The sequence below is a fragment of the Pseudonaja textilis genome, chromosome 3, assembly GCF_049901715.1.
Source record: "Pseudonaja textilis isolate UNSWEBS1 chromosome 3, rPseTex1.2, whole genome shotgun sequence".
Taxonomy (NCBI): domain Eukaryota; kingdom Metazoa; phylum Chordata; class Lepidosauria; order Squamata; family Elapidae; genus Pseudonaja; species Pseudonaja textilis.
Genome location: NC_141992.1, coordinates 29,617,089 through 29,643,207, shown reverse-complemented (window position 1 = coordinate 29,643,207; position 26,119 = coordinate 29,617,089). Strand labels below are relative to the sequence as shown.

Sequence of the window (26,119 nt, the reverse complement as noted above, 5' to 3'; positions counted from 1 at the left end):
AGCAAGAATCCTAGTCTTCACAACTAAGAAATAATTTGAAGTTTTCCTAAGTAATTGCAGAATATAACTATGTTGCTCCAAGACTATTTACATGTTCATGTTTTTTTCTACAATGCTCAAGAACTAGTTAACCTGCACCTGGCATTTTCTGACTCAGTTGCTACATTGTATCACCTGCTATTTCTGCAAGATACATAGCTCTCACAGTACTGCAAACAGAGGAAGCATTTTAGTATTGCAATTCTGTGAAACACTAGAAAATAAGGCAAAACAAAGTTTCATAAATTTCTAAGAAACAGCAAAGCTCTCCAACAAAATCAAGGTCTAACTCCCTCAAAGACATAATGGTAAGGAAAAGACCCTATTCAGACACTCCTGAAAATTCTTAGAAACTTCTCATTTGCAAGTCTTAAGAAATAAAAGCCTTTTGTTTTTAAGGGTAACTCTAAATAGTTCTAAACTAAGATACAATTTTTTTTTCTTCCCAAGAAAAAAACATGCAGATTTTATACTTCTACTTCATTCAACTCTATTAAAAATTTAGAATACCTGCCATTAAAATCAAAACTAGAACTTACCCAAGTTCTAATAAAACAATACAACTGTTTTTGGAAGCTTTAATGAATTACAAAGAAGGCTGTTTATCTTCAATAACCATTTCTCTAAAGTGCAAGAAACAGCAGCTAATGAATACGCTCTTATAAGCCCAATTCATACATTGTGGTACCTTTCTTAATATTCCAATTAAGCTTGTTTAGAAGACTGAAAAGTTCTGACCATCTGAAGATGCTTATAGAGAAAATTCATTACAACAAACTCTCACTGATGTGTCTCACCTGTTGCTTCCTCCGCCTTCCCCATATTGATTAGGTGTCTTTAAGTTGTTATTGTTAACTCTTTGCAATTTTCTCCATGATGGTCTGTCCCTAAGCTGATCTTTCAGTGGTGCACTGGTGCACTCATCCCATTGTCTCCTCACTTTGCCCCAATTTAAGACCTACATCAGTTTAGCCACTTCATGCACCTGAAGAAGTGAGCTGCAGCTCAGACATTTTTGGCTACCGTAGACCAACATAGCTCTCCTACAATATTACTATAAGATACTTATCAGAAAATCACTCTGGTGATGACCACAAACTTTATTGAGAAGTCCAAAATCAAAATGACAATCGGAACTCCTTCCTTCCACCTTTTTCTATCTAAAATACTAACTTAACTCCTTCTTTGGCTACTGAAATTACTACTTCTCTTTTGATTACTAACAATAAGATACCAAAGAAATGTAATTTAAACAAAGGACATCTCTGCCACCCAGTGGCTATAAATATGAATGCCTTTTCCTGGGGAAAAAGATTAAATTGCTAAATCAAATGTTATGTTCTTTCATAGAGATATATTGATTGCTGAAATATATAAAGTTTGCATCCAGTACTAAAATATTTTTCAATTGAACCCCATACTTAGTGGAAAATTTCTGCTCTAACAACTATCCAAGGATAAACTGATGTTTTTAAATTACAAAATACTGCAGGAATTAGCAATTAATTTACATGGTGTAGTGAAAAAGAATATTGATCTTACTACTTAACAAAAAAAATATGATTTTTTGATATATCATGCTGTATTTAGAAGTTTTAAGTTTATCCTTTTACAACCAATAATGTATTTTTAATTGTGGTATCTTGACCTTAAGGTAATATTGATTGGATTCACATATTGTAGTAATTTTCAAAAATAAAAGCAGGTTGAGAGCTCAGTCTGTACAGTAATTGGCTCAGTCTGTACAGTAATGAAAATTTAAGCTTATGTCCTCATACTAGATTAAAACCAAACAAACCATACTGGGCCTTAGGTAGAGTTACCTATTCAAGAACTTTATTTTTTTAAATGTAGAAATCCAAATTAAATAACATAATTCTGGAGAGTCAGTAAAGTTGCGGTATGCATTTTTGGAAAACATTAAATGGTTTAGAAAATGAAGAGAACTTATTTTTTATATGCTAGTGCCAAATGAGTAAGATAAGAGATATCTTTTATGATCTTCATTTGGCACCAGCATACAGATAGTGCATTAGGTAGAATACAATGCAAACTTACATCAAGGTCACTGCCTATTCAGGCTTTTAAAACTGTTACAGTGGCTTATGAGCTATTGAGGAACTGCTCTGGCTCATTTCCATGTCAAGCACCCCGCTTCCACCCTCTGGTTAGATGACAAAGTGAGGAAATAGCTCTCAGTTATCTGAAACCTCTAAAGTGGCATTGCCTGAAGCCAACAGATTTCTCACAGGAGCTCTAGAGACCATCAATCATTTACAAATGATGTACATCTTTGGCTGAACATAGGAGTTTTGGTACTGATTTTAATGCAGAAGCATGCAATCCAAGTGTACAAATAACAGAACAAATATGCCATATTTCTTGAATTAAAAAAATCCTTCCTCAGCTAAGCATCCCCCACTTGTTTAATTTTCATTCCCTGAATTGATTTAATTTGTGGAAGAGACCATTTAAGTATTAAATCTAACCATTCTTTGCAGGAAGCCAAATTAAAGCATCTGTGACACTCTCTTCTGCTTAAAAACACCACGAGGAAGGAAGTTCACTATATTTTTGAGATATTAGTTCGCCTGTCAAATTATTCTTGTGGTGTAGACATGTTTCTTAATATTCAGGTGAAATCTAGTTTCTCGTTTAACAGCCGCATTCCATGTCCTGCACTCTGTGATAATAGAAAAGACTTGAGCCTGTTTGAATGATATCCTATAGAAACCTAGCAGATTCTCTTACAAATACTATTGTCGAGTCAGGCATCCCGCATCATCTATCTGTGAATTTGACTTGTGTACCTGATGGGAAGAATTTTCCACTCTTCCATGTTAAATGTAGTTTATTATTTTTAGCCCATTTTAACTTATTTTGTTGTAGAAGGTATAAAACTGTCACTGCCACTTTTTCATTATGAATAGGGTTAATATATCCCTTTAATTGCTTGTGAAAGTCAGTTATGGCTGTCAAAACGGGAATAAAAGGCAAAAGAAACATTTTTTTTCCTAGCCGCTTAAAGGGCTGCAGAGGTTTAATTTCTAACAAGAAAATAAGCGGTGCAGGGGAAACCAAAATGAATCTGAATAGATTTACAATTTGCATTTCCTGTTCAGCTGCAAGGTTGAAAGAACACCAACCAATCCTTTAAGAATGTATCTTGAAACAGCAAGTCCATTTCTATATTTGTATGGATCTCATGCTTCAAACTCTGCAGGGAAGCAACTAGGGAGGGCAAGTGACATATGGATACCATCATGTAAACTAGGGGTCACCAACCTTTTGGACCTCAGGGACCACCAAACTCATAATTTTAAATCCCGCAGACCACTAATATGAATTTTGACTGATGGTGGCTTGCTGACATTGGTGGGAAAGTTTGTCCCATATTCCAGACCTGCAGTAGTCACAAGACTGGCCCTTTGGTCATCCCGGAGTAGCTCCTCCTCCACCTGGGTGCACCGGCCTGCCATGGACTGGAGGAGCTGCTCCAGGATGACCAAAGGGCCAGTCTTGTGACTACTGCAGATCTGAAATATGGGACCGACTTTCCCAGCCAACATTAGCAAGCCACCCTGGGATGGATTTCCCTCCCCCACCATTGGTCTTACCTTCCAATTCCAGCTCACGTGGCTCTATTAAAGGTAAGGTTTGCACTTGGCCGAACGGTGGGGGTCAGCGGGAGGGCGGGCCATGTGGGCAGCATAGCCTTCTGTTCCCGTGCAGCCTGGATTAATTGCTTTGGGGGGACATTTTTCTGCAAACCACCAAATTTTCTCGCAGACCACCCGTGGTCCCCGTCCACCGGTTGGTGACCTGATATAAATGATATAAATTGTTTTTTACTCAAATGACATAAATTATTTACACAAATGACAACGTAATTTGTGCTATTTGGGATATGGGATGTGATAATTTCTTCTGTGAAGCCTGTTCCTGGTTTCACATTACTCATTAAACTAATATGTAATGTTGGGTTTTGGCTTAGCATAGGCACAATGTTTGCAAAAGATGACATGTCATTTACTGTGTTACATGAACCCACCATTTTTCAAATACAGCAGGTACAGAAAAATACATTAAGTGGAAGTCTTCAGCCAACTGGGTCCCTTTTAAATATTAAACTACAACCCCATCAACCCTCAGAAGATCCATGGCTACAGCAGTTGGTAGCCTTCCGATTCTTTATGGCTTAAGACATTGTTATATTGTAGTATTATTAATAGTATTAATAAATTCTACATACTTCTTTTTGGAAGGCTAGCCGTTTTTGTACCGTAGATGCCCTTTTTTGACTCTTGGTTCATGAAACGTCCTAGCATATTCGAAATAGTGACCTTCTACTCAGGTGACTTTAATTCGCTTAATGTGAATCTTTGGCTCTGTATTTGTTCTTTAGAATCAACGCGGCCGCTGTGTTTTTTTAATAGAATGCTCCGTCCTAAAAGACCTATTTTAGCCGCCTGAAGCTATCGATTTTACAGGGATGCGTGGTTGACTCTGCCTTTGCTTACAGAGGCCGTATTTCTCTTTTCGAGCATTGCGGGACTGCTTTGGTTTTCTTTCTTTCTTAAAAAGGAAAACACAAAAACCCAACTTGCCCGCGCGCGCCATTTTCTCCCAGCCCCCACCGCCCGCCCTCCTATTAACATGGACCTCGACCGCGTCATCGGGAGCGTCATCACGCCGGAAAAGGTGGCTGGTTGCGGCGGGGTTGGCGCGAGATAGAAAAGTGCGCTTTGGGGTTCCCGGGCGGGAGGCAGCGAGCGCGCTCTGCTTTGGGAAGATTTAGCGGCATTTTTACGCAGCCCTGGCCGCGGCGGCAGCAGCGACTTTCCCGCCGGGTCCCCGGTGGCTCTCTTCCCTAGAAGCAAGTCATTTGAAAACTTCTGGCTTGTTTTATGATTTTCTTGCAAAAGCTGCAAGGCAGAATGTCTCGTCGGGCTCGCTGGTGAGTTGCGGGAAGCCGTGCATTTTGGGAGGGCTTCGCAGAGAGTGGGGGTACTTCTCCCCTCCCGCCTTTTCTGGAGCCAATTCCCACCTTCCTTCTCTCCCCCCCCCCCAAACCCGAAAGCGCTGGCTCCGTTTCGTCTATTTATCCCGCCGCTGCCCCCCTCCCCCCCCCGCGTGAAGCGAATGAACCTATGGAGCAAACGTGGCAGAGGTGTCCATCGGTTGCCAATCTGCTGGGGAGGAAGAGGAGGAGGAGAGGCCCCCCGCTGTTGGTTATCTGAAAGGGAGAACTTAAGATGGCTCGCGTGAAATGCCCGAAGGCCCTAGGCTGGGAGCGGGGGAGGAAAATAGGTTGCGCCCTTTTTGTCTCTGAAACAATGCAGGGGTTGAGAAAGGAAGTTCCTTCTTCCATCCCCCCAAAAGTGACTCCTGATTGAAAAACATGGCCATAGCTCATGACCTTCATGAGTGTCTATGGAGATTTTCAGTCATCCAGGTGATGGTTGTCCCAAAAGTGCTTTTTTAAGAGGCAACTGGACTTTGTTTTTTCTTTGAAGGTATTTCACTTCTCATCCAAGATGCTTCTTCAGGTCTACAGAAGCTTATACAAGAAGCTTCTTAGATAAGCAAAACATCTTCAAAGAAGAAAAACAGAAAGTCCAGTTGCTTCTTGAAAACATCTTTGGGACGGTCTTAGTAAGACTACTCTGGGCAACTAGATTCAAATTCATAGTTGTAGGATTTTGATGAAAAGGGAGTGGGGGAGAGCAGTTTAAACCATAATGATAGTGGGATCTCAGCCTGTAAGAGATAATAATGGAGTCAAGATTTTTTAAAATCCCAAGGAGTTAAATGCTCTGGCTATGGATTTATAGCACATTAGACTTTAATGTGAAGGGCTTTGTTCCAAGCTCTCATATTAAACAAATAGCTACTAATCATGATAGGAATGATTTTGACTTGTTGGCCTTATTTCCCAGGCTATCGCAAGGGTTTTGGGGCAGGTTCTAGATCAATAATACTATCCTGTTTCTGGTTATGAAAAGCAAGTTAGAATTTAGGAAGCCAGAAGCTGTTTAGGCATGGGCTTTGGCAGATTTCCAAAGAGAAAATTCCAAGCATGAGGGCAACTGACAGATTTACCAATGAGATCAGTGTTTCTAAAACTTCATTGTGAAGACATTTTGAAATGTCAGAATGGTTATAGAATGTATATGAATTTTTTTCCTTTGGCTTCCAGTGCAACATGGATTAGTCCTAGTGTATAGGGATACCAATCTCTGTAAAGTGAATTGAAGAATTGGGTGTTTGCAGGTGAAGATTTTGCCAAAGGGTTTTGCTAAACTAGATAGAGATAAATTTATAAGTGAATGCTTAAATATAACATTTCTCTTTTAAAACCTGTTTATAATAGTGAAGAACAAGAAGAACTGCTTTACCAGGATTCAGATGTGATAGACCGACGGGATAACAGATGTAAAGTCAAGTGGTCTCGTGAAGAAGTATGTATTGTGTTATTTATAAAGAAAAATTGGGGGATTGTCCTTGGGCCAAGCAGGTGTGAAGCTCTGAAGGAGGTGAATGCATAAGAAAAGATCCACTGACAAGTTTGGATACAGATATAGTAAATAAGCAGGGCTAGCTGCTTTTGAATTATTAAATGGAAATCATATTTAACGTTCTCATAAACCAGTATATGGTTGGAACAGAGACAGGTCTTGTTATTGACCAAATTATATGTGAAAAAAGCAGGTAGTTCTCAACTTACAACTATTTAGCAATCATCAAAAGTTACAATGGCACTGGAAAATGATCCTCACACTTAAAACTGTTGCAGTATCTCCAGGGTCACATGATCAAAATTCAGGCACTTGGCAACTGGCATGTATTTACAATGGTTGCTGTGTCCTAGGGTCATGTGATCCCCATTTGTGATTTGTGACTTCAGACAAACAAACATTCAGTGGAGGAAGCCAGAGACACTTAATAATAATATGGTTTACTTAATAACTACAGTGATTCACTTAACAACTTTGGCAAAAGTCATAAAATTTGGCATGACTCACTTAACAATCTTTGGATAGTAAATGTTTGCCAGAGCTCTGTATTTGCTTCTGTTTGAAGCTTAAGTTTGTAATCATTTTGGATATTTTCCTACGAAGTGAAACCCAGGGCAAAAGTTAAAGAGGCATTTAGTTTCTGATAAATTATATAGACCTGTCTGGTTCTTTCTGATTCTTGTTATAAAATCCCTGCATGATGTATATAGAATCTCTGTAAGATAATATTTTATTGTATGATCTCCAATCAAGTTTGGGGATCTTGAAATTTTTGGAAGGGGCAGGGGAAAATTGAGGTTTTATCCATACATCAGAGTTGTACAGACAAAGTATTTGCTTCTACCAGATCCTGATGCATTGTATAGTTTGTGTTAGCAGTGTGACCTGCTACCTATGTTCAGTGTAGTCAAATCACATAAGAATTCAATATTCTGTTGCTTATTTTGTGTTAGGTTGTGACATATCCTGACCATCTTGCTCTTTTTAGGATGAGCTGTTGAATTCGCTGGTGACACAGTTTGGACATGACTGGAAATTCCTAGCAAGCCATTTTCCTGTAAGTGGAATTTTTCAGTTGAATATGCTTTCTTCTATTGTTTTCCCTATCTGCAGAAACAATTGAAAGCCAGGTTTAGCTGCTGGTTAAAGTGCTAATGCATGTCTCTGTCGCTTTTGATTTTTATTTCTGTCTGTCTTACTGATGTTTCATTTAACGTAAACCTATTTAAATTTGATCATAGAACCGCACTGAACAGCAATGTCAGTATCGCTGGCTAAGAGTGCTAAATCCTGTTCTTGTGAAAGGTCCCTGGACTAAACAAGAGGATCAGAAGGTAATTCATTGTTCAGTAGTTACTTTTGGAGCTGAGGAACTGAAATGCTGTCATCTTTGTGATAGGGAACTCCAGGCTGCATCCAGGTTGCCTAATGTAAGAAGTAACTGCTGGGCATAATTCTCAAGCAAGCCTTTTACAACCTAGTGCCTTTGCAGAATTTCCAGCTAGAACATTGGCAGGAAATCTGAGTTTACATCTACAAATATGACAGATGTCAGCCTGAGTTCAACTTCCTGTTGGAAGAAAAGAGATATAATTCAAATATTTTCTCCCTTCACACAATATAAAATTTTGTACTATAATGGAGAATCTAAACATTTATTGCAGTTTGATCTGGGCTCTCCAACACCCCTTTTGTAGCCTCCATCATATCCCCAATGTTGGGCAATTTTTTTTGGAGAAAGTTATGCCTTGAAATGTCTTACACGGTTTGAAATGCTGGTTTTGTGTCTTCAAGATATTAAACCCTTCTCCTCAAGTTGGGGTGGTTTCCTAGTTCTAAAGAGAGCCTAAAAATAAAAATGAGTGTCTTTAGGGAAACTGCCTAAAGTGGATCAGAAATGCATGGCCCTGCTTAACTACAGCTTTCCACATAGATAGCAATAGCTCTTAAACTTATATACCACTTCACAGTGCTTACAGCTCTCTAAGTGGTTTACAATGTCAGTATATTGCCCCCAACAATCTGGGTCGTCATGTTACCCACCTTGGAAGGATGGGTCAACCTTGAGCCTGGTGAGAGTTGAATTGCCAAATTGCAGGTAGCTGGCAGTCAGAAGAAGCAGTCTGTAGTACTGCACTCTAACCACTGCACCACCATGGCTCTTGATCCTTGTATAATGGCTGAATATTAATTATCAAAAGTGCCTATAGTAAACAAAACTATAACCATTTTATTTTTCTGATGAGGTCATTGAATTAGTGAAAAAATATGGCACAAAGCAATGGACTCTCATAGCCAAGCATTTGAAAGGCCGACTAGGAAAGCAATGTCGGGAACGTTGGCACAACCACCTGAACCCTGAAGTCAAGAAATCATCCTGGACAGAAGAAGAAGACCGTATAATATGTGAGGCTCACAAGATACTTGGAAATCGGTGGGCTGAGATCGCCAAGCTGCTCCCTGGAAGGTATGTTTAAAGGCTGTTGAAGCAGCCATCTTTCAGAATAGCAGTGCTTGCTGCTTCTCCTGGCTAATTCCGCACATATTTGTTTATTTTAAAAGAACTGATAATGCTGTGAAAAACCATTGGAATTCTACAATCAAAAGGAAGGTGGACACAGGAGGCTTTCTTAATGAAGCAAAAGAATCCAAACCCCTTTACTTGCTTGTAGAGGTGGAAGGCAAGGAAGGACAAAATGCATCAGAAGGGGAAAATCAGGTAATGCAAAACATGTAGTTTTCAGCTGCCTACCGAACATTTGAATAACAAATTTAGTCTTGAAGAAGATTATGTACCGTAGTGTTTGATGAAATATGGATGTGCAAAATGCAACATTTCTAGGTTTAGAATTGTAACGTATTCCTGGAATATTCTTTTTCATGGCATGAATGGTCACAAATCACTTTGTCTTCTAGAAGATTTATTCCAGAAAACTACAAGCTATACCCAGAATTTCTAAATCACTATATTCTGGAGTGGTGGTAGAAAGCAGAATGTCTCCAGGAAGAATGAAATATTTTACCTCCAGAACGCGGAGATTTGGATGTAATCTTTCTTTTTGCAAAGCTTAGCTCTGTAAAGGGCTAAGAGAGAGGGGGCATTTGGGAGCAAGAAAGAAAATAAAATTAAAATAATTGAAGTGACTGTTGCTTCAAAAGTATGGTAGGAAGCTCGCATCAATTTTGACCATATTGGTGGTGAGAGAGTTGAAATCCAACATCTGGATTTATGAAAATGTTGTTTTCTGCATTTGTTTGATATGAAGAAAGAAGGTCTTATTTGTGTTCTTCCTACCTTTGATTTTACAATCTGCAGCTTGCAACATAAACAGTGTTTTTGTTTATAGTGATACAAATCTTCACTTATCTTCCACAGCAGCATTTTTTGGCCAACTGGCCTGTCCAGACTTTGGAAGTAAAGAAGGAAGAAGTCGCTGATGAAGAGCCAGCAGATCTGCAGATGTTGCCATCCGAGCCAATGCTTGAAAGCCTAGTGGAGCCCAGTGTCAATGAAGCATCAGAAGCCATGGTGCCAGATGATCCTTTGAATGGGAGTTCTGTGTGCACATGGGTGGTTGAAGCAGGCAATTATTTATGTACTGCTGCCACCCCAGCTATTTCAGAAGCTCTGGACATGATTGAATCTGTAAGACATGGCTTCATTGAATATTTTGATAAACTACCTCAGTGTTTTTCCAATTAGGCAACCTTAAGATCTATAGACTTTTAACTCCCAGAATTCTTCAGCTAGCAAAGGAGTCACAAGTCCATAGATTTTAAGGTTGCCAAATTGGAAAAACAGTGAACTTACATAACCAAGAGTAGGAAGAGAATTTGGCAGGAAAGATTATTTGAAGGAAATTGTCCTTTTGGTAGAGGGGGAAATCAGTGGTTATCTTTTGTAGTGAATCTGATTTCCATTTTGTATGGCTTAAAATTTGTGTGACTGAGTATACAGCACATCTTTGCTGTTTTTGACTTGATTTTAATGTTTTGTGATTTATTGTTGATTTGCTGATTTATACGTGACCGCTGGTTATACCAATTTCCAAAAGCTGCTGATCAGGACATAATGGTTAAGGTAGTGGATTATGAATGGGGAAAATCCAGATTTTACATTAATTTAGAGGAGTTGGTTGGTTGATTTGGCCCAGTTGCCTTTAGTGTACTCAAAATCCAACAGGCGCTAAAACAGTGCAGGAAATTGGTCTATAACTTTCCATAAGATGCTTATGGATTGATTTCAGCTGCTAATAATTATGTCATAACCCAAAGCTATTAGCAGGAATTTTTTTTTGCCTGTTCCTGTGTTTGTTTTCTGCAGTCTTGTCTTAGACTTTGGATCTTATTCTGAACATTCCTATTCTGGCAGGACCCGGATGGCTGGTGTGATCTCTCTCAGTTTGATCTACCTGATGATCTGTCTGCAAGTAACAGCAACAGTCCGGAGAGGGAAGCCTCTATAAAACCCTACTGCTCATCACAGACTGTGACAGAGTACCGTTTAGATGGCCATACCATTTCAGACCTCAGCAAAGGGAGCAAAGGTGAACTCATCCCCATTTCACCATGCACAGACATGAGCTTTGGTACCCCTCCTGCTGTGCTCAAGAGGCAAAAGAAGAGGAAAATAAGTCTTTCGCCGGTTTTAGAGGGTGGCACCAGTACAAACCTCTCCTTCCTTGATTCCTGTATGACACCCAAGAGCACTCCGGTTAAAAGCACCCCTGTCAAAACACTGCCATTCTCCCCATCCCAGGTAAGTTTGTGTGAACTGGCAACGAGATGGGCAATACAGAATCAGATAGAGGCTAATTGTGCCAAGGTGTTCTCTTATGTTTAATGATATGATGATCAATTTTGACAATTGGCAACATCCTGTTCTTATTTGATGGAACGTGTGCTTATAGGAATGAAAGGTCAGATTTCATTTGAAACCTACTTTTAAGGAGGCAATTCAGACTAATGGAAAGCTGTTATAAGTAACTACCATATATAATTTATATAGACTTTGTGGCTGTTTCCAAGAAAGATTAGGTCATCTTTTTCTGTCTTTTTTTTTAAATTTGATGTAGTTTGCACCTTCCAAAATTGCTGCCTAAAATGGCTAATTGACAGAAACTGGCCAAACTGATTGGGAATTTTGGAAGTTGCAATTGTAGCACAGGGCATTGGTTTGAGGAAAATTCAGCTTGGTGTGGGATGAAAATGATACACAAAACCATTCTGGGTGCTTTTAAATGTTAGAAATTGGCCTGCTTATATCCTGATAAAATCAGAAATGGGGGGCAATCTTTTGCAAGCCAAGGCAATTTTTCTACAATATGGGTAGTCCTTGGCTTACAACCACAGTTGGCACTGGAACTTCCTTCACTGAGCAATGTGGTCATTAAATGAATTGAACTCAATTTTACAACCTTTTTGCTGCAGTTATTAAGCAGTCCGGCTTCCTCCATTGACTTTGCTTGTTGGAAGTCCCCTGGGAAGATCAGAAATGGTGATCACAGGACCATGGGGACACTGTAACAATCTTAAGTGAGAGGGCCAGTTGCAAGTAACATTTGTTGTAACTTTATAAACAGTCATTAAACAAATTGTCATAAGCCAAGGACTACCTGTAGTAATCTCGTATATCATAGCCTCCTGATTTATATCATAGCCTCCTTTAGGGCAGTTTGTTTTCTTCTGCATCATATTTGTCTTATCCCCAAGAAGCATTTCTCAACCTCAGCAACTTTACGATGTGTGGACTACAGACCACTTGTGGCTTTAAGGTTGATAAAACACAACCAGTGACTATTTTGGGCTTGATTGTTCAAGTTCTTCCTCTTGAGTTTCTGCTTATAAAAGATTTTCTCCATGTGTGAAATTTGTATATGCTTCTTGGAATGTATTCTCACCAGTCCAATGCGTTAGGCCACGGGGATCAAATTTGCTGTCACATTGCCGTTTCCCTCCTTTGCGGAGCTGGGGTGGGCATGGCCTGCGCGTGATGCATCTGGCCCATGGGTCGCCAGTTTGACACTTAGCATTTACTTGAGATGGATATTTTCCTTCATTTCCACCCTTGTTTTATAGTTTTATGTTTTTTTGAATTTATGAGTCCAACACTAGCAACTTGGGCCTTTTTTGCTTGGCCTCAATAATAACTTTTAAGATACAAAATGCCCTGAGGATCTTGCTTCTTACAGATGACTGAACATAGACAAATGCTGTTGGATGTTTGTTATTGTAAAACTGTTAACAGGTGCTTCCATACTGACATCCTGTGTCATGTTTATTGCCAATATGGGAGCCCTCCTGCTATATAAGTTTCTAAGATTTGAAAATGTATCTTTACAGAAATGATATCAATTAAAAATTAGAAGTTGGTATTAAAAGTTATACGGTTTTAAATTTAGTATTGGATTACACATATACTTTTACTTCCTTTCCCATGTTTTAAAGTAAGTGAAATGATTTGAAAAGGTATTTTGTTTCTTACTCATAAGCTGACTTTACTGAGTCCATTCTATTAAATCCAGTACTGACTGGCAGAATTTCAACTAATATTTCCAGGAATTGTTAATGTATTTCTATTGAATGATAGCCTTTTATTCCAAGCCTGAGGCCAAGAAGAGGAAACAATTCCTTGCTAGAGGATTCTTCCCCTATTTTAAAAAGTTTGGGTTATTTGAAATTTTTGAACCCAACTGGGAAGCAAGACAATTGCCCTGGAGCAAGGCAAAGGTTAAGTAAGTTCTCCTCTATACCAACTCTTCCAGATTAGTATGGAGGGGAAACATATCAATGTGTGGAAATAAATCAGACCGCAAATCTGACTTCTTTTTCTGAGCTCTAGAGGCTTCTGTCTGGAAAAGTTTTTTTATTATTGTAAGGACCCGATATTCCTGTTTTTATGATATTTCTGTTAATAGACTACTCACTGTCAGGTGGCTTTATCACTAGCACAGAGACAAAACAGATCTCTGTGTGAGCCTGCCAATGGCATCAGTGATTACAGCATATGATGGAACCTAAAATGAAGATAAGGGGCTCCCCCCCGCTTTCCTCTGCCTTTTGGATGATTTCTATTGAAAGTGAGATGAATTTTAGGGTATTTTAGAAATGACAGGCTGCATATCTGGAACAGAAAATGTTTCTTTATAGTGAGTCAGATCACTGTTCTCTACATTTGTGCCTATCTCCATGGTTTTAGGGGGAGAGGCTGAGGATTGGAATTATACATTGTGTGAAAGTATGGTAGAATTTATATCTTGCAGGTATGAGAGTGAACATGATGTTGCAGAGCAGGCATGCTGCTCAGTCCTCTGAGGGATTATGTTAGTGTTTTCATTTTCCTTTCGATCCTGTTCCCTTGTCTCAGCAACATTCGCCAAATTACGTTGAGATATCCCATCTTTATGAAATATTAATTACTTTTATTTTGTAGTTCCTGAATTTATGGACCAAACAAGACACTTTTGATTTGGAGAACCCCTCCTTAACTTCCACACCTGTTTGCAGCCAGAAGGTGATTGTGACAACCCCACTGCACAGGGACAAGACCCCACTACTGCAGAAGACCTCTGTGTAAGTCTCTTTTCTATCTTTCTCCTCCCAAGCTGCACCTTCTGATCCAAGAGGCTTAGGCAAAGCATACAGAGTGAAGCAAGAGGAACTTTTTGTATGTTTTAAAGTGAAATTATGCACATTGGAAATACCTTACTACCTGTATAATTGCTGTGACATGGGCAGTAAATAAATTTAACAAATGCACAAATTGTCAGTATTTGTTTTCTTTTAGAGATCCTTTGGATATAAATGGATTGGGTGATGTGGGCTAGCAGGTGATGCTATGTTAGGGTTTACAGTCCTGCCTCCTCATAAGTTAGATCAACTCAGGTTAAGGTCCCAAACAGTTAATAGTACTTTTACTGACTGTTTCTTTTGTCATTTATCTGAATCCAGTCTTGGATTTAAAATGACAGTGTTTTACTCATCTGTATGTATGTTTTCAGATTTGTAACTCCTGATCAGAAATATACGGCAGACAATACACCTCATACACCCACTCCTTTTAAGAATGCTCTGGAGAAGTATGGCCCAATAAGGCCTTTGGTATGTATTCAGCCAATTCATGGATCCTTTCTGTGCTTATCTCATACCCCCACTGGATTAATGATCCCCTAATATGTCTCAAGAAATGGAGCCAAAAAAAGATTTCTTGTCTAAGGCTAATAAGGAAACTGATTTTAGCTCATGGACTAAATTTGATTCCTTTCATGTTTATGTTCTCTCAGGGTTGGTTTAAATAATTTTCCTACACATTATACAGAATTGGACTACATGATCCTTGTGATCACTTCCACAGTTCCACATTTCTGCCCATATGGTGGGCTGCCAAAGTAGGGTATTGGCTTGAACTAATTATTTGCAAGTACCTTTTGAAATTAGGCTGAAGTTCAAAAGTTGATTGCTTTGGTTTTAAGAATCCTGACTGTAATAGTGATTACCAGATAAGAGATCTTGATATAAATCCTTTCAATTTTCTCTCCATCCACCCAATTCTCTACAAGGCTCTTGTGCTACCTTTTATCTCCTTCTGCTTTCTTGGGGAATCAAAAAAAAAAAATCCCCCTCCAAATATGTGCTTTTAGAAATAAATCAGATAAAGTTTATGCATATCTGTGGGCAAAGTTACTATTTTAGAAATTGGTAGAACTGCTCCTTCAGGGTAAAGAACAAAATGCCAAGTGTTGAGCCACAATTCTGCTATTAATCATATCTTGTTGACTCCCCACCCCACTTTGTATCACAAACATAGCCCCAAACACCTAATCTTGAAGAGGATTTGAAAGAAGTACTCTGGAGTGAGACTGGAATGGAACTGATAATAGAAGATGACATGAAGCCAGAGAAACAGAAGAGAAAACAGGGTGTAAGCATCCGATTAAGCATGTCTACTAAAAGATATCTTTCCTTTTAATTTTCCTTGTAACTTTTGAAGTTTACAGAGCCAGATCTACTCCATTCTGGTTGGGATGCCACAATGAATTTCTTTCTCAGATAATGCAACTTTTAAAAATATGAGCGCAAACCCACACCATTTCACGTGCATCATGGATATTTGATTTAAAATTCATGGTAGAGCATTAAATGTTTACTTCTGTACCTTTAGTGAGACCTTTGCATGTCAGAACTCTTGTTGCAGAAGTTAGCCAGGTTGAAAAGCAGGCTGAAAGAATCTTTATTTCTGATGATGCCCTTTGTGGATCATTTGTCAGGGACATTTTTCTCTCCAACTTCTTTCCTGTTCAGCAGGAAGGAGGCTGGAGATAGGGAAGAAATGGTTTGAAGAATAATTTCCAAGGAGGAAAGAACAAACTCTTTTGGACTGACTTAGTCCGACTTTTCCATTTAATGGGCTTTTGAAATTGAGAGTAACAGGTTACTTATCCAGGTTTGCTAACAGGTTAGTGCATAATTCATTATGCACAATGTATAGTCAAGTAGCATTTTTTTTACTTTTTACCTCCTCAAAGATTATAAAGTCCATGTCTGTAGCAGACTAGATATAGAACATTGTTATGTATGCCTAAGTTTTACTGTGTGGTTCTTCTAGTGTTGTAGATTATAGATTTTGCTTATTGAGCCTCTGTTTTGCATCTGTATTGCCTCTTAAATGACTCTTTTTGACTTTGGGTTAATCGATCTTAGTCTTTAGGTAAAACTCTTAAGATTTAAACTCTTAAATAATTGAAATTTATCTTTCCAGAACTATGCCAGAATGCATGTTCTGTGAGCAAACTGGTTGTGCTAGCTCTCTCCTAGCTGCATTTCATATGTCAAAGTGAGTTGTCCTTGGCAAATTACTTTTCCTTCTAAGGCATTACAGAATTCTTAGTCACTTGAAGATGAGCCAAAGGGGAAAATAAAACTATGTTATAAAACATATCAATCTGTTATGCCCCAAGTATTTTTGAACTATGTTCTATCTTTTTTTTATCTGTGTGTGTTATAAAAACTGATATAGGACTGTGACTTGTAAATCTGGTAGCTCTTGAGATGTCGCTGAGCATTTCTTTTTGGTAAAAGATTATTTGTTTGGAATTTGCAAAAAGCGTGTGTTATGGTTGGATATTTTAAAGTTAAAATTTCAGAAATTCCAAATTGTAGCAATTAGTCCTCAGTGTAGAGCATTGACTAAACAAGCCTTGTTACGTTTGTCCATTTGTAATTTATGCTGGATCTGGCAGGCTTTGCATTAATCTTCGTGGTTTGCTTGACTTAATATTGCACTTCTTTGGTGTGCTGTTATTTCTCAGAAAATCTTATTAGCATTGGGTTTGCTTTGCCTCCCATGGGCATTGAAAGGATATTAGTGACAAGAATGTGTAAATAAATTAATTCTCCAAAACTTAATTCAAGTCCAGATTGTTTAGGTTTCTGCAATAATTCACTACAAGTCAAATTTAGAATCTGACATAACTTGGTGCCCAGCCTTATTTATTTTTCCCCTCGATTAAAACCTAATACCCCCATTCCATTGCTTTTTCAGTTGCACAGAAGTCCAATTAAGAAGGTCAGGAAATCCCTTGCTTTGGATGTTATTGATGAAGACTTGAAGTTGACTGTTTCCTCTGTGGCCAACCCTATTTGCTTCAAAAGAACTCAGGTGAGCTGTGATCCCAGGGAGAGTAAGTTGGTAACTGGTAATAATTTTAAAATATCTCCGTTTACCTCCTTGCTACAATATTCTTTTATTGCTATGGGAAAGTTGATATCTTCCCAGTCTTTGTCCCTCCAGAAGGCAATTTCATATGTTCTTACACAACGGATCACTGTACAGTACATGTATAGGGACACACACTTTAAACTCTTCCTGTTTCATAAGACAAATTTAGCTTTAAGAACTCTTAATATTTTCAGTTCTGGGTTTTTGCATATACTGGCAAAAGACCTCAATTTTACATAAAACCTGGCAACATTTCGTGAAGAAGAGCTATCTCCCTTTTTTAGAAGCTGCCCTTCTTTTAGGTACGTTGAGAATTGATAGTTCTTCATTCTCGTAGCATTTGCTTGTACTTTGCCAGTGCATTGTGCTTTCCCTGCAATTTTCAGTACCAGAAATGGTAATGAAACATTTCCTTCTGACAGCAATTTCTGTAAGAGCACTTAAGCATATTAGTGAGAACTGTTAGGTATTGTCTGTCTATGCTAATGAATTACCTTGAAACTGTATTTTTTAAAAAATAAAAAACAACAAACTCCTGTGTGATTAAAAAAAATACTGTGTATTTGTGCACCGTTAATTCTGATGTAATAATTGATACTTGACTTGTTAATATGCTTTTCTATAATGCTATAAATTAGAAGGCAGCAGCTTATTATCATCCATCCTGCAAAATATTTGGCTTCCGTTGAGTTTCAGGAAAGCTGCATTGGGCCCACACTGCTTTTAGCAACCACATCTCTCAGCCTGCAGATAAGTGGCTCTATTTTATTGCAGATAAAAATATAATAAACATATTCTGGGTAGGAAAAAAAATAAGGTGGGGTATTGCAGACTCAAGAGTAGAGTAGGCAAATGTTAATGATATTGAAGAAAAATATATGTGGAACTTCATTAAAATAGCAAAACGTTCCAATTTTGATCAAAAAACTCCCTTGGAGCACAAGAATTCAATTCATTACTTTTAATAAGGCAGCAGCTTCTTTACATGTTATTTTTCTAGAATTTTAAACGCCTTACGTGAAAAGAATATGCCAGTCATCTTGAAGGAGGTAGTAATACATCTTCTGCTTAAGAGTTCATGTCTGGAACTGCTTGTGTTAGAGAACTTTCCCAAATTTTCCCTTTTGGAGGGAAGGTTGTGGACAAAGTGATATGAAGTCCCTGGGGAAGTAGAATACCTAGGTTTTCTCACACATAGGCATGGGCTGCTCACAAGGTTCACCTGTGTTGAGATTTGTATGCACTGTGTTAACCCTCCTTGTGCTGCTTGCTTTCTCAGCCTTTGGTGCCATCAACCATAGCATACTTCTGGATTGCCTGCAAGGATTGGGAGTTCAAGGCACAATGTTGCAGTGGTTTCCTTTCTTAAATAGGCAGTTCCAATAGTAGATGTGGAGGGAGGCTAAACTTAAAATTTAAGGCTAAACCCTTAAATACTCCAGTATATTGGTAGATTAGAAGTTCGCTTTCTTTCTCATTTCATTTGAAATCTATATTAAGCTGCTAAGTATGATAATCTTCCAGCACAGGTGAATTATTTCCACTATGGACTAGATGGGATCTTGACTTGGTCCTTTGGGCTGTTGGATGGGGAAAAATACTGTCCAATGAAAGCAGTACACAAGTTAAATGCATTATTGTGCCCTTTTCAGCAACATATTAATACATTTGATTACACTAGTTTTTAAAGCTGGAGATACAAGTCCATACCACAGTTACTCAGCCCATAGCCATCTTATGAATGGCTAAACCAGAAAGACATACAGCCTGCTACTTCCATGATCCCCAGGCAGTTTTGCAGCCAGTATAGTGAACCTTTTTAGGAGTAAAGTGATTGTTTATTCTGAATTATGGTAATAAGTCCGTTAGCCTTGTTTATTAGTACTGTCATCTTTTGTATTACTCAGCAGTTATGAAACTTTTTACTCTTTGAGATAAGGTCCTCGACCTACGATCACAATTGAGCTCAAATTATCTGTTGCTATGCGAGACAGTTGTTAAATGAGCTTTGGTACATTTTATGACCTTCCTTGCCGCAGTTGTTAAGTGAATCACTGCACTTAAGTTAGTAACATGGTTGCTAAGTGAATCTGTTTTCCCCATTGACTTTGTCAGAAGGTTGCAAAACTTGATCATATGGGAAACTGGGAAACTGCAGTTACCTTGGGAAACTGCAATCATAAATACATGCCAGTTGCCGAATTCTGATCATGTGACCATAATGATGCTGCAATGATCACAAATCCCTTTCTTTTTCTAGTAACATTGTAATTTTGAGTGGTTGTTAAATGAATGGTTGTAGCTAATGAGCTATTACTTTGAACATAGTAAAGTATTGAAAATAAAGCATTTTTCCTATTTAGAAAATGGATACCTTGCCTGAAAGATCAGGGCAGTTCCTGATTACATTAAATGCATGTTTTGCTTGCTTCATATGCATTAATAGGAATGGCTTGGGAAGAAATCATTAAGTATGTTTCATGGCAACTGTTGCTTTTCTCATTGGTTGACTGATACCTGAATTTTCTTTTGCAGTCCCTAAATTTTTCCTTGTCAAGCAGCAAGAATAATGACAACAGTTTACTCAACCGAGGATTTGTGCACATAAAGACTGAGAAGGTTCCATCTTCCAGAAGAAACCAAAGTAAATTCAGAGTACCAGCTCTGGTAAGTGTAGGTAGGCATGGACATTTGCTAAATGCCACAATCTTAGGGATTTAAAAAATGGGATGCTAAAATCTCTACTGGGCTCCTAGCAACTTATATGATTGTAAGATCCATCTCTAAATTTATGAATCAAGAGTAAAACTTTCAGTCAAGTTTTAACTTGTCTCCTGAGGCCTTGCATAGACATATCTGAAGTTTTCTGTGCCACAGCGTGGAAGCAGTTTGTCACTGTGTCAACTTACTTTTGCACTTTGAAACTGATTATAAAGTTTGGTCAGCCATTATTTTTTTAAGTAATTCAGTTTACTATACACTGCTTTGACAATATAACAGTTGCCACTGGGCAGAAATTCCATGGCAAAAATTCTGTCTTCCTGTTTAATGTTTTCACACCTGTCAATTATAAATGCATTGCTTTGTTTCTACTCTTTTCTTTCTATGCCACTGCACATTTCATAAGCTTCATTCTCCTGCCATTTTGATGTGTGGTCTGGTTTGAAATCTGTTCTATGATAACAATCTATTAAAAATGGAAATATTCCAAAGGTTCTTCAGTCAGCTTCTGTAGGAAAAACAGTTTTCTTGTTTAAACAGGCAGTTACCTTCCCAATTTGTTATTTCCATTTATTTGCTATTATCTGCTTTAGAAAGATACAGGTTATGTATCAGGTTATGTTTTCGAGTTATGACCACAATTGAGCCCAAAATTTATGTTGCTAATTGAAACATTTGTTAAGTGAGATTGTCCCATTTTACAACTTTTCTTCCCACATTTGTTAAGTGAATCACTACACTTGTTAATCACACTGTTAAGTGAATCTGGTTTCCCCATTGACTTTGCTTTGTGACTTTCTTTGTCAGAAAGTCACAAAAAGTGATCACAAGAGCCCAGTACATTGCAGCCGTCATAAATGTGAATCAGTTGTCAAGCATCCGAATGTACATCACGTGACCTTGGAGATGCTGCAACGGTCTAAGTGTAAAAAATGGACATGTCACTTTTTCAGTGTTGTTGTAACTTTGAACGTTCACTAAGTGAACTGGGGAAAGTCAAGGACTACCTGTATGTTGAACTAACATCATTTTGGGACATTTGCATATTCTTTGTAGCTGTGGTCAACTTAATTGCAGTCTGCTGATAATCTACAATTGGTTGGAATCTCATACCACATGAAGTCTTTTTTGCAAATCTGTATTCACGTGTACTTCTCAACCATTTAGATGCATGTACAATGGATGCCTTTATATTTTTTGTTTTGTAGATGTCCAGTGCTTGGAAAACTGTTGCTTGTGGTGGTTCCAAAGATCAGCTGATCATGCAAGACAAAGCTCGTCAAGTCCTGGGTGTTTTGAAACAGAATCACACGTCTCGGACATTGATCCTATCTTGAAGAACCCTAATAACATGTAGTTCTGCTTTTTGGAATATATGGAAGTGAGAGAAGAGAGGAAGAGAAAATAACTGACTTTTTCAGCACAACTTCTCTTTTGTGACCTCTGAGATTTGAATTGTACTAAGTTTCTGATTCTAAGTGGGGTGTAGAAACTTTGGGTCTAGCAGTATGCCAAGAATGTGGCAGCCCTAAGTGCAAAGAAATATCCATTCTCCTTTTTCGTACCTCCTAGGCCATTTGCATAAGTGGAAACAGATACTATTTTGTCCTTGACTTCAATTGACCTACAAGAGGGACCTATGAGCTGAATGAATTGACGCTAATGAGACAGCCCTGGATATCTGGATCTGGTTAGTTTCCATCAACTCTGTTCAGCTTTGCAGAGTTGGGCAATGGATTCGGGTAAGAGGGAAGATTACATATTATCAGGTGGAAGTATCTGAATGCCAGACTGAACCCAGAAAATAATCTGATATACTATGAAACATTGAAGCCACTTCCTCAGAGCATTGTTGACCAAAAAAACTAATGCAATCACTGCCTTTATCTTTTGTCATTATCTATTGCTCCTTAAGGAGATCCAGGATTACTTAAAAAGCAAGACACAACGTACCAACCTAGTTTGTATAATATTTCCAGGGTCCACTAGAGAGCGGTGTTGTCAACGTATTTGCTCTAGCTCAGCAGAGTCCATCTAAGGAACAAGCCAGATATCTGAAAGAAACAGTATATATATTGGGTGCACATTTCTTCTAGGAGACTTTGGGAACACTTATGTATAAACCTGAAGGCATGGGATATACTGCACAAGAAAAGCTACAGTCGATGTAAATCTGACAATGTCTGAAAGCCACATATACAATTTTGCTGTAGAAGACGACATTGGTGTAATCTTGCAAATAACTTGGGGTCTCGTTGACGTGAACAGTAAAGGAGACAGAGCAGTGGTTAGGATAAGCTGTGCTTTGGGGCTTGTGCTATTCATTTGAAGTTTATCATGGTGATTGGAGAGATCTTGCCAAATCAAATCATACTGGTTAACTGAATCAGCTTCTGGGTGCCTGAAGCTAATTGCAAACCTGTGTTATTAGGCCAAAGGGTCATGTTACTGTGCTATAGGTTGATATCCATGGTGCAATACATAGGGAAATAGGCTGTTGTACATTCACATCCACTTCTCTATTATCAGGGGCAGATCCATAGACTTGCCTTTGCAAAATGTTTAATAGGAACCTCAATCAGTATGAAAGCCTTTCTCAGAAGTACTTGAATATTTTAAATATGCATTTGCATTTAAATGTTAAGTCACCCTGTAGATTTCTCTGATATCTGTAAATCAGTATCTTAATTGGGACCCTAGAAGTCTGAATTTCCAAGACTTTTTGTAAGGCAGGAAAGAAAATATGGAGAGAGATGTCTGAATGACATTAGCGTAAGGTTAAACCACTGAGAATATGGGAGATTCTCTAAACTGATATTGATTGTATCAAATACAGATGTTCCAGGGAAGAAAAGTCAATTAGGTAAGTTCTCTTTTTTGAAAATAGGAATTTAATTAGTTAAAATCAAAACCGTTTCCCACTTCTGTGAGATGCAGAAACTTTAGTAGATAGAAATAAGAAAAACCACAGGCAGTGGTGTCAAACAGGCGGGCTGGATTGCCATGGGTAGGCCATGCTTACCCCAGCTTCGTGAATGGGGGAAAGTCATGAAATGCCATGTGACTGCAACGTAACACAGCGAGTTTGAGATCTGTGCCACAAGGCGTCTCTTCTAAGTATCAAAGTTGGTGATCATCTTAAATGGTGGAATTATATCAATCATGCCTGATAAGTTCTTGAAAATTCAAGCTTGCAGCTGGTTGTAAGTCTTCATGAGGCCTAGTTAAGTTATTAAATTATCTGTTTTGGATTTCCCTCAGAACCAGCAGAATCATCTTGATTTCTTTCATTATTTATGCCATTAATCCACACTGCTGTGATTGCTGTTGAGCAAATCTTTATCTCTGTACATAACCTACCTCACAGGGCTGTTGTGAGGCAAGCTGTATAGCTCTGAAGGAATGGAAAAGATAACAAATAAAACAAGACTAACAATTAGAAATACTGCTGTCTAAGATGCAAATGCCAGATCAGGTTGGGGAAAACTGGAAAGATATGGCTCAGCATATTTGAAGAGCCATCTCATGGTAAGTCTGCAGAACCTCTAATACTCAACCTCTCTCTATATATATACGCACACACATACATATACATATAAAACAGACAAAGTATTAGAAACACCAATCAAGCAGAACATAGCAAACTCCAAGACCAATAAGCACAGACCAAGACTCCCAACCAATCAGGATGAAGAAAAAACCATTCTGACTCACAGATGAACACAATACAGAAGCCTGAGCACAACTATAATGATGTGGGAAAATACCTGAACAAGCCAGACCTTCACAGCCATTTTAGTTTTAAATTTGGGGCTAGCCTACTGCTGTGTCAAAGGTTTTTTCTTCATCCTGATTGGGAGTCTTGGTCTGTGCTTATTGGTCTTGGAGTTTGCTGTGTTCTGCTTGATTGGTGTTTCTGATATCTTTTGTCTGTTTTGTGGCTTTTTTTGTCTTGGTTGGCTGGCAACATTGTGTTCCTGTATTGGAGGATTTTAGTGTGGCTTGGCTCTGAGTAAACGGACAGCTATCATTTATTAGGAAGCTAGGTTTCATCTGGGTGCCTGGTTGGGGTGTGTTTGAGCTGGCTGGCTAGTTTGTGGTGGAGATTTTTTTGCTTGAAAGTGCAGGCTTCCAATTAATTGACAGTCTGGTGGAGTCATCTCTTCTATTCATGCTTTCAGGTCTTTTTTCAATCTCTGGCTTCTCTGATAATTCTGTAGCTGGGGGTTTCTATAATGGCTAGGGTTTTGGTGCCATTGAAGTCGATGCTATGACCTGTGTTGGATTAGTGAGGAAGTGTGTTCCAGCTTTTTTACTGCATTTTTGTGTTCATCTAGGCAGGTACTTAGTCTTCTATTGTTCTGTCCAATGTATGTCACCGAGCATGATGTACAGGGGACTTCATATATGCCTTGGTTTTCCAGGTCAATTTTATCTTTGGGGTTTCTTAGGATGGCTGCTATTTTTCTGTCTGTTTTGAAGGCAATCTTGATGTGATGCCTATGTAGTATCTTACTGATTTTGTCTGTAGTACCTCTTATGTAGGGCAGGGCAGCTGTTCCATAGGTCTATTCATCTTCTAGGTCTCAGTGTGTTTTTGTGGATCAAGGCAGTGATTTTGCTTTTGTGGAAGCCATTGGCTGTCAGTATTTTTAGTCAGGGTGCAAAACTTAAGAAAACACTATCTATCTATCTATCTATCTATCTATCTATCTATCTATCTATCTATCTATCTATCTATCTATCTATCTATCTATCTGGATCTTTGGTTATTTGGGTTTTCTCCCGCATAAGATTGGAAGTATCTAGGCAACGTTTCGATGAAGTCTCATCATCTTCAGGCTTGTGTCTTCGGCTCTGTGCTTCTCAGAGTAATGTGAGCTTGCAGCTGCTTCCTTTTAACTGCTAGTGGGGGGGTGATTTGATTGGGTGGGGGCTTGGCTGTGTTCTGATTGGGTGGAGGTGTGTTCTCATTGGTTGGGGGTTTGGCTGTGTTCTGATTGTTTGGGGGGTTGGCCGTGTTCTGATTGGATGGAGGTGTGTTCTGTTCAGGTGGGGGCTTGGTTGTGCTCAGGTTAGTCTTAGTTGCTGGGGGATTTGAGCTGGTGAGCTGTGATCCTGCTGTTTGGCTTCGTGGTCGTGCCGCATCTTCATTGTGGGTGTCAGTTCGCTTCATGTATGGCTCGGAGGGGTTTGAAGCAGATAGTGATGCAGCTGCAGTGCGGCTTCTGGTCCGTGGTCGTGTCTCATCTGTGTGGGTATGAGTCTGCTTTCTATGTGGAAGTGTGGTGGTAGCATCTTGTGTGGCCCTCGTGGGTGTGGGTCTGGTGTCATTCTTCATGTTAGGTACTCGTCTATTCGTGAGGGCGGGTTTCCAAGTGGCTGGTAGGCGGGAGGTGTCATCTCGTTTATTCATGCTGTGTGGGCGTTTTTCTATCTCTATGGCTTCTCTGATTATTCTGTTGAAGTGTTCGGTTTTGGCAATAGTTCTGGTATTTTTAAAGTCAATCAATAGACATGACCATGGACCAGAAGCCGCACTGCAGCTGCATCACTACCCGCTTCAAACCCCTCCGAGCCATACATGAAGCGAACTGACACCCACCATGAAGATACGGCACAACCACGAACGCGAAGCCAAACTCACATTACTCTGAGAAGCACAGAGCCAAAGACACAAGCCTGAAGATGATGAATGAGACTTCATCGAAATGTTGCCTAGATACTTCCAATCTTACGTGGGAGAAAATCCGAATAACCAAAGATCCACATACAAATACCCACAAGAACCTCAGAAAACGTGTGTGTGTGTGTGTATGTATATGTATATGTATGTATTGGCTGAGCATTAGAGATTCTGCAGACTTCTTACCATGAGGAGATGGCTCTTCAAATCTGCTGAACTTCAATTAATACATTCCCCCCAGCCAGTTGATTATTAAATACATTAATTGGCAACAATGCAGTTGAAGTCCAGCATATTGGAAAGCTGGCTGCCATCACTGCATATTTCAGAATTGGGGTGGGGGTGGTTTGGACTGGAGCTGTCTAATTAAAAGATTAGAAGAGGAACATTAAATGCGATTGCTAATTCTGCAAGTCTGATTCCACCAACATATTCTGC

At 38.9% G+C, this 26,119-nt stretch overlaps 1 protein-coding gene across 2 annotated transcripts; it reads left to right on the top strand.

Moving 5' to 3' along the window:
- The first annotated feature begins 4,718 nt into the window (after positions 1-4,718).
- Positions 4,719-23,435, top strand: MYBL2 (MYB proto-oncogene like 2). 2 transcript variants are annotated; one of them, XM_026697317.2, is made up of 14 exons: positions 4,719-4,996; positions 6,413-6,500; positions 7,546-7,614; positions 7,799-7,891; positions 8,804-9,024; positions 9,120-9,276; positions 9,934-10,203; positions 10,930-11,316; positions 13,990-14,129; positions 14,558-14,657; positions 15,364-15,477; positions 17,098-17,214; positions 19,810-19,941; positions 21,204-23,435. In XM_026697317.2, exons 1-14 carry the CDS (start codon positions 4,947-4,949, stop codon positions 21,330-21,332), a joined length of 2,067 nt encoding a protein of 688 aa, XP_026553102.2. In that variant the 5' UTR covers positions 4,719-4,946; the 3' UTR covers positions 21,333-23,435. The 2 variants fall into 2 exon arrangements, with proteins under 2 accessions (XP_026553102.2, XP_087785217.1); XM_087929091.1 differs by having other exon boundaries at positions 4,821-4,996; positions 9,937-10,203.
- Positions 23,436-26,119: the final 2,684 nt, after the last annotated feature.

What these genes read in the sequence shown, in the direction of transcription:
- MYBL2 (XM_026697317.2), top strand. Translation starts at nt 4,947, where the DNA reads ATGATTTTCTTGCAAAAGCTGCAAGGCAGAATGTCTCGTCGGGCTCGC. An exon ending in CATCAGAAGGGGAAAATCAG is followed by an intron (nt 9,277 to 9,933) that starts GTAATGCAAAAC and finishes TATCTTCCACAG; the next exon opens with CAGCATTTTTTGGCCAACTG. An exon ending in ATGGCCCAATAAGGCCTTTG is followed by an intron (nt 14,658 to 15,363) that starts GTATGTATTCAG and finishes TCACAAACATAG; the next exon opens with CCCCAAACACCTAATCTTGA.